Source organism: Sinocyclocheilus rhinocerous, unplaced genomic scaffold (assembly GCF_001515625.1).
Source record: "Sinocyclocheilus rhinocerous isolate Xijiao unplaced genomic scaffold, SAMN03320098_v1.1 scaffold1065, whole genome shotgun sequence".
NCBI classification, from domain to species: domain Eukaryota; kingdom Metazoa; phylum Chordata; class Actinopteri; order Cypriniformes; family Cyprinidae; genus Sinocyclocheilus; species Sinocyclocheilus rhinocerous.
Window position 1 is genome coordinate 1,556,042 of NW_015628720.1, and position 8,912 is coordinate 1,564,953.

At 36.2% G+C, this 8,912-nt stretch overlaps 1 protein-coding gene across 1 annotated transcript in view; it reads right to left on the reverse strand.

Annotated features, from left to right (window-relative positions):
* The window catches only part of LOC107738363 (myotubularin-related protein 13-like), a 123,699-nt gene that overhangs the window by 60,897 nt on the left and 53,890 nt on the right, over positions 1–8,912 (reverse strand). Inside the window, exons 4-6 of the mRNA XM_016550112.1 lie at positions 6,596–6,742; positions 4,828–4,938; positions 3,154–3,259 (exon numbers count right to left, since the gene is read on the reverse strand). Of these exons, the coding sequence (XP_016405598.1) occupies positions 3,154–3,259; positions 4,828–4,938; positions 6,596–6,742 (364 nt within the window). The remainder of the gene's footprint in view (positions 1–3,153; positions 3,260–4,827; positions 4,939–6,595; positions 6,743–8,912) is intronic.

Consider the following 8,912-nt stretch of genomic DNA (forward strand, 5'->3'; position numbering starts at 1 on the left):
GTTATTGCCACATAATGGATGAAACAAGTGAATGGCAGACAAGAACAGCATTTGAGAACACAGCTTTGTATAGGTTGCTAATGTTGACGTAACCCATCTGAAAATACAGTCTAACCAAGGACGAGCTCTGAGCCAGATAGGCCTGATCATTGATAAATCTGTTGTTGATTCACAGAGGAGAACAATGGAGAGGAGGTAGAGCGTAAATTATACAAAGAAGTTCAAGATGACATTTTTATTAGCTCATGTAGGTCGGCATGTTGCTGGGATATTACAGGCTTGGGTAACCTTAAGATCAGTCCCAGAAGTGCTGCGTATCTGGGAGGATGAGACATTGACATGATGCTCTTATCAGAGACCATGCACACAGAATGGTATTTGGGATGGTGTTTTCTCCTCTGTTGGGTCAAAGACTATGGCTGCCTTACAAACCCACTTGTGAACTTTCCAATGCAGGACAAAGAGCAGGCACTAATGATCTTGACATGCATCCAGGAAGATCGGTTTGTTTCTCACAGAACCTCTTGAGACATCTTGGAAAGCAAGAGTTTTTTGCTTGAATGTAATTTGAGAAAAAGCAGAATTGCCAGTAAAACTGATAATCGCTTATTATATATAAAAATACTAAACTGTCATTCAAAAGTTTGAGATCATTAAGTTTTTTTTTTTTAAATAAATTAATACTTTTATTCAGCAAAGATACATTAAATTGATCAAAAGTGACAGTAAAGACATCTATAATGTTTTTCAAAAATTTATATTTCAAACAAATGCTGTTCTTGTGAACTTTCTATTCACGGAAGAATCCTGAAAAAAAATGCATCACCGTTTCTACAAAATATTAAGCAGCAAAACTGTTATCCACATTGATAATATTAATAATCTTGCAAATCAGCATTTTAGACTGATTTCTGAAGGATCATGTGGCACTGAAGACTGAAGTAATAATGCTGAAACCTCAGCTTTGCATCACAGGAATAAATTAGATTTTAAAATATATTAAAATAGAAACAAAAAAGGATCTTTCTTAATTTTCTTCACATAATTCCTTTTTCCTGTTTGGGGCAGATTTTGTAGTGAAATATGATCTTGACAGGCTTAGTAAGATTCACCCTTTAAGATGACAAGGCGACTGTTGCTCATATCAAAGCTCTGCAGAGAGACGGCCATGTGATCAAGGAAAAAGCCCACGCTGCTTTAAGGGTCATCAGGTTTATAAAGAGACTCTGAAGGGTTTGTTTAGTAAGAGTGTCATTAATCAGAGATCTACATAAATCCGTAAAAAATGAAAAACCTCAGTGAACTGTAATGAAAAACTCCACATTAGCCCACATCTAAGTTGAATAGTTCAAGTCAAATTCTGGCCAAAATAAATCATGACCAATCTTAAAAATAGTGCACAGTATAATTACAACACAGATAATATTATATGACAGGAAACGGGGAAAAAGGTAAAACTACTTTCACCAGTTGCACAACACAAGGTGAAGAAAATACTGAGTGCCGAATCAAATACTCTGATTTTATTTGACAGATTTAGAACATGTGCTCTGTTTGTTCAATTTGAAAAGTCTAATTGTACATGCTGACAAAGGCCTTAAGGACATGAATGTGGTGTTAATTAGCCCAAGACTGATTTGCAGCTGGACAGTAGTAAGACATAATGCATCTGTTACAAAGTGATGCGTGCACAACTGTCCAAATGCTTTGTGTTGTGCTCCAGCTGAACATGGGACAGCACGCACACCATTAGTACATTCCTCTGCAGGTCACTACTTAAGGTTGCCATGCAACACCATTCTTTCAAAATAAGCAACTTATTTTCATCTCTCTAAATAAAAACTGTGTATGTCTTGAAACTTATTTTTTGTCTTTGTGTTTCAAAATCGGACACATTTGACTGATCACTGCACCCTTTCAAAAACCATCTGTGCATTGACTGCATTCATAGGTTGTGAAAGCTTGCCGAGTGGAAAGAGTTGTTTTCGTGTACTTCTGCATACAGAACGAAAGGTGCAGCCAATGTGACTTAATCAGAGCAGAGCTACATCAAGTAATATGCAGGAAAATTTACATTTTTCATACAAGAACAGAAAACAAATCTATCAACATGTCTTCACATACTTCATTCTTTTAACAATTAGCAATTATATTATCAGCATATCAATTTGAGTCAGTTTTATTTTTTGTATTTGGCGTATCTCCCGTTTGATTTTATGACTGAAATTAACTGCACACGTTTGTGTAATGCTGGTGATCATGTTCTCCAGCATGATTTGAAAATGATCTAAAAAGCAGGTTGTTTTTTAATGGAAGCAAAATCTCTGACAGTCTGTACAAAGAGTTCACAATGTCACAAAATTACTTGATTTTACTTGTCACAAAATTGATTGTAACCTTTTCTGAATCCTAAAACTTTATTTCCAGGTTTGAATTAGATTCTGAACATCAGGTTTTTGTGGTGTAGTTTTATGGAACACGATTCGGCCACAGAATAAAAAAATATATATATTGGCTATGAGCACTTTTATTCTGTAATTCAGGCTTTTTTCTCAAAATTAAGATATTAACTCAGAATTCTACAATTATTTCTCGCAAATTCATGTTTACATCTCACAATGCTGTTTTCCCCCCACAAAATAAACAAAAATAAAAAAGGTAATTGCAACATTTTATCTCACAATTCAGAAATTTTTTCTCAAAATTGCAAGTCACAATTACCTTTTTTGTATCCCATGTTATCCCATTCTGTGTGTGTGTGCGTGTGTATATATATATATATATATACACATACATACATAAATACATGTCCACTGTTAATATGCGGACATTCACTGTATACAGCATATATATAATATCAGGCAGGTTTGTAGTTGTAATTGAGCTGTCTAGAAATTTTACAAAAAAATGTTACAATTGCCCGTTCTCATCTATTATTCTCATACGAGTCCTCTCTAAAAAAAACATGTTTACAGGAAGGGACATTAAGCGGAACTATAAAGGACAGGAGATGTCTGCATAAATATGGAAAAGATTTTTTAAAAATGCGTCAAGGGTCTAGTTAAGAGCTGACATGGAAGAAGTATACTACACAATATTCACTGTATACAGTTTACTACTGGCCTAGCCATAATAAAAGTCAAAGACACCCACCTAACTGCTGGAAGAGGAGCGCTACACTTTTACCGCTGACTGGCAGAGTGTCATTGAGTGGGGTCTGGATGAGCTGCCGGTCCCCCGCTCCCAGTGAAAAGAGCTTCTGAAAACATCAACACAAACATTCAGGTTTGGACAAATGCATAAGATAAATACATTAACATTGAATACCAAATAATAGCTCGGAACTACACAAAAAGCACAACTGAGGCTGAAGCATATTAAAAATAAACATTTTTAATTAATAATTTGATTATGTTTCACTGACAATCACTTAAAATGTTATTAAGGTTTTATGTTTCTACAGTAACACTTTATTTTAAGGCCTATTCTCACTATTAACTAGTTGCTTACTAGCATGCATATTCCTAGCATATTGGCTGTTTATTAGTACTTATAAAGCACATACCCCATACCTAAACCTAACAGCCAATTTACTAACTATTAATAAGCAGCAAAGTAGAAGTTTATTGGGGCAAAAGTCATAGTTAAAAGTTAGCTAATAGTGAGAATTGATCCCCGAACTAAAGTGTGACCGTTTCTACAACTATATTTGTAAACACACTCTATATAAATGACCTGTGTGACCTTTTCGCAAGGGTTACTCAACAACGGCATATTGCTGAGCACTAAATAAAGTTTGATTTGTGAAATATGGGCACTCAAATCTTAATGTGCTGGTAACTGTAAAGAGCTCTAAATAACCTGTTCTTGCAGCTCAGTCTCCAAAATTGGGTGAACTGGGAAGTTAAATTATCGGTTATCTGATAATTTTATATATTGTATATATACATTTGTATTTTATATAATATGTTTTCATGATATATAGTATATACATACACCCTTTGGAAGCGATAGAACAAGTGGACAGCTCTCTATATTTTAGCAGGTTTACTTTTTTTCTTGTATTGCAAGAAACAGCAGACGTGCATTAAACAGAGCCAATAAGATGCACATGGACTGTTTCATGAACAGATGCGCGCTGGAGTCTCATGACACATTCCAAGCGGATGGAGTTAGACTCACACTGAAAGATGAATATATACCTCTCCTGAGGTCTGTTTATAACTTACACCCTGTTTGATCACCATGATGCCACAATCCAGCTGGGAAAAATAATGGTTTCTGGAGGAATTTTTAAATGTATCGGTGAATTACATCAAAAACAACATGATTTCAACACGAGAGCCTGCAAAACTCTGCAGTCTGCATTCATATATTTCCCTTCGTTTAACAATATCTATTTGTTGATTTATTCATTTAGCTTGATTTATATGAGCGCAGTGTACAATAAAGAGTGGATTTAGAAACTGTGTTTAAAGAGAAAACATACATTTTTGGGATAGATCTGCTGTTTTAGGAGAATCAGACACCAAAAAGAAAAACGAGACACAAAAATGAAGAACTGCGGCGCTCAAACCAGAACATGAGAGCTACATTTAGTAATATTTTAGCTCTAAACAAAACAACGGGCTTCTCTCGCTGACCCCTAAAGCCCTTTCTACCTCTTGGGAGTCTCCAGTGAAAACAAAATGCAATATGAGACACCCTGCTTTCTTCAAGGTACACAGGTACAAAAATGAACCCTGGCTAACCCTCTGTGTGCTCGAGTAACCACAGGGGTCAGGGTTCGAGACAGATGAGGAATTCTTTGGTTAAGTAATGTCTGACCTGGGAACCTCCAGCCACTGGGATCAAGCATGTGAAGAGGTTTGCCACCAGCCCTTCCAGAGGGACGCTCAGACTGTCAATGTACACGGTGTAGATCAGACCCAAGCAGCCCTAGAAGAAAAAAAAAAACAATCAGCTAGTCCCTGACACACAAACACACGTGAAACACTTCTGGACAAAAAAAATCAAGAGTCAATGTGAGTGGTGGATTCTAGGGTTTTGCTAGAATGTTCTGGGTGAATGTTGTGGTGTTGCTATACTGTTCTGGGTGATTTAGGGTTTTCTGGGTGGTTTCTAGGGTGTTGCTAGTGTTGTGGGTGGTTGCTGGGGTGTTGCTACAATGTTCTGGGTGATATTAAGGATTTCTGAGTGGTTCCTAGGGTGTTGCTAGTGTTATGTGTGGTTGCCAGTGTTGTGGGTGGTTGCTCGGTTGTTGCTATAGTGTCATAGGTGATTTTTAAGGTTTTCTGAGCGGTTTCTAGGGTGTTGCTAGTGTGATGTGTTGTGGCTATGGTGTTGCTAGTTTTGTGAGTGATTTCTAGGGTGTTGCTACAATGTTCTGCATGGTTGCTAGGGTGTTGCTATAGTGTTCTAGGTAATATTTAAGGATTCCTGAGTGTTTTTAGGGTGTTGCAAGTGTTATGAGTGGTTTCTAGGGTGTTGCTATAGGTGGTTTTTAAGGTTTTCCGAGTGGTTGTGGGTGGTTGCTCGGTTGTTGCTGTAGTGTCATAGGTGATTTTTAAGGTTTTCTGAGTGGTTTCTAGGGTGTTGCTAGTGTTATGTGTGGTTGCTAGGGTGTTGCTATAGTGTTTTGCATGGTTGCTAGGGTGTTGCTTTAGTGTTCTAGGTGATTTTTAAGGTTTTCTGAGTGAATGATTACAGTAAATTAGTCCATATTCTGGTCCCTCCTACAATGAAAGTCTAAAGATTTTTTTATTGTATGCTCAAGTGAAAATCATAAGTCTGACAAGTCTTATCAACAAGATGAACAATTTAAGGTAGCAATCATGTTCATAGAACAAACTATTTAAATTTAATTTCTATCTATCTATCTAGCAGGGCATAAAAGGGATATGCCCTCTTAAATGGGTACAATGAGAAACTAAGTGATATGGTCTGTGACCATAAACATTTGTTTTTTCACCAAGCAATACAGCTCAACTAACTTATTTCCAGGCATAGCTCATGCTAAATTCATAAATGTAGGGCAAAAGTACAAAACATTGAGACAGGCAGTCTGCATAAAACTTTGGATGAGAGGATTTCCTGCTTTTGAGCTCCTGTGATATTCCTCTCTGTCTCTGTAATCCCTGTTTTTATTCCATCAGCAGACATAAATCTTTGATTTTAATGATTTAAAAGCTGACGATCAATATCATTCTCAACCCAGTGATGGTTTTAATTATCCTAAATCCAACTACAGCTCATGCATGAAAATTCCTAGTTATATGTACATGTGATTCACATCAAAAATGCGAGTAAAATTGGATTTTGCTTAATAACTAAAGTTACTGGTCACTTAGAAAATGGATGATACTGCATGATATGCTAAAGAACAGCTCAGTCACTAGCTGGCTGCTCTCTTCTGTATCTTAAGTCTTTAACTCAATGAAAATCATAAAGCTTTTTTTTTTAACTACACATTCCTGACATCACTAAAATATATTAGGAACAAAATGTTTTTTTTTTTGAGAGGCGGTGTTTCACAGAGAGACTACATAAAATGCAATGGACAAACAGATGGACAGAGATACAGATTTTTAATTACTCTAAATATTTCTGGGTAATCCAGCCTGGAGACGAGAATCAAACTTTTGGGTGCAAAGATTTGAGCTGGCTGGATCAAACCATCCTCCTCCTCTTCCTCGTCCACATCCTCAGCTCCATCCCCATCTGTCTCCAGCGTCTTTGAGCCCTGAAACAGAAAACAATCAAAAATAATTTTAAAAGTCTGGAATAAATAAAATTCCATGCGGCTGAGGTACTCTTCAAGTTGGTGGACAAGTACAGCGCAATCATATGAGATAAAGCCTGGATGTGATTCTCAGATTCAGATTCAGTCATGATGTCTTTAAAATTAAAACAGACTCTAATCAGCTTGTTTGTTATTAGTCTTTATAACAAACCCCTAACAGCATGGATGTGTGGTGGGCTTCTGAAATTAGGAGTTTGAGATTTTTCATGAACAGTGTAAACTGCTATATTAAATATGTTATAATTCCGGTTTATATTTACACCGTTTTTGGGTTAAAGTGCCCCTATTATGGATTTTTGAAAATTACCTTTCATGCAGTGTGTAACACAGCTCTAAGTGAATGAAAACATCCTACAAAGTTTTAAATCTGAAAGCGCACCGAGTATAAAGTTATTGTCTCTCAAAAGAAAGAGTCGAATCTGAATCATTGAAACGAGTCCTTTTTAAAACGAATCCCAAGCCGTTTCATGCTGACATCAACATGAAACATTAGCATATTGCCCGCCTACTTGTTGGTCTTTTCGGGTTGGTCTGAATGAAAATGCTAATTAACAAACGCTGCTTTATCAGGCATTACAGACATGATGAAAGGAAAATGAGACCAATCGGACCAATCACCGCAGATTAGCGTCACGCAAAGGAGGGTTTTGGAAAAATGTATCGTTGAGTGAATAATTTGGGAGTCGTTGAGCAAGCAAGGTAAAAAAAAAAGTATATTATAAGACAATAAAAGTGTTTTTTGACCTTGCATGCCTGTCAACCTGTTGTTGGAGACTCCCAAAACCAAAATCTGAACCTTTCATTACCCATAATAGGGGCACTTTAAAGGCATTCACTTTGCGTTATCAAAAAGCAATCATAACACTACTATTATAGCAATTATAACTATTATAACATTACAATATATGCATTTGTATTAAGGCTGTCGATTTGACATGTTAATTAGGTGTGATCAATTATGGAAAAAAATAACAATAAAATTATTAATGCAGTAAATGCACCAGCCTCAGATCTGTACGTCATCTTACACTGCATGCAGTTGCTGACGAACATGACGTAGGACAACAACTGACTACATGATGCAGCCTATTAGAATGCAGTTATATGCCCCTAAAGTTCAGGATATGAGGGCAATAAAATGCCCCTGTATGGGTTTTTGTCTTATATATTATAAATCTGTCTTACATATTTATATCATATAATATAGTTTAGCAATATCACACATGCAAGAGAGTGTTTTTTCCCTGAATATCTGCAAAATTGCAAATGTGGCATTGGTTTTATACAACAGGTTAATAAACTGCGTTTTAGACACAATATTGAATGTTTTGCTCCATTTCGCCAACAAAAATAGTTTCAAACAAAGCTATGACAGAATCATTATGCCTTTTCGAGCAACATACAGCAATGCAGGGCTCTACAGTGCGACTATTTCAGTCGCATTTGTGACTGAAAAGTACTGCGTGCAACTATGAAAAAATATTTAGAAGCACCTGTGCGACTGACCAGATCAGCATATTTGTGTTTGCGCTGAGGGAGCTTCATAGGTTCTAACGTACTTGCGTGTTTTTGCAGCATTGAGTAATGTGTCACAGACTTATCCTCTCATTATAACAAACAAAGTGTAGACAGAATGTAAATAAGCAGTGTAAGGAACTTCGTTGATTATAATGGAGTTTAGTGAAATTGCGATGAACTAAGATGAGTGACAGCTTTTAATGATTATTAAGGGAGTTTGCATATGTGACATTGATTTAATACAACAGTTCATTAAACAAGAAGTTAATATTAAGTGACATATTGTCTGACAACAACACAATTGCCTTATTTTGCTAAATTTTTAAAGTATCTTGTCTGTTATTTAAATCATTTAATATTTCTATATTCAAAAATTTATATTTAAAACATTAACCTCAACATGAATTTATGAATTTAATTGCACTCATGCGACCTCTGAGCCTCATTAAATGTCTGAAAATACACTTACAAGCCACTTCTGTGGTTCTTCTGTGCCAACTGTCACATCCCTGGACTGTTTTTGTTGTGTTTTCATCCCTCATGTGCTCCGTGACCTAGTTTTCCCTCATGTTTGATTGTGTCATTTGGTTCA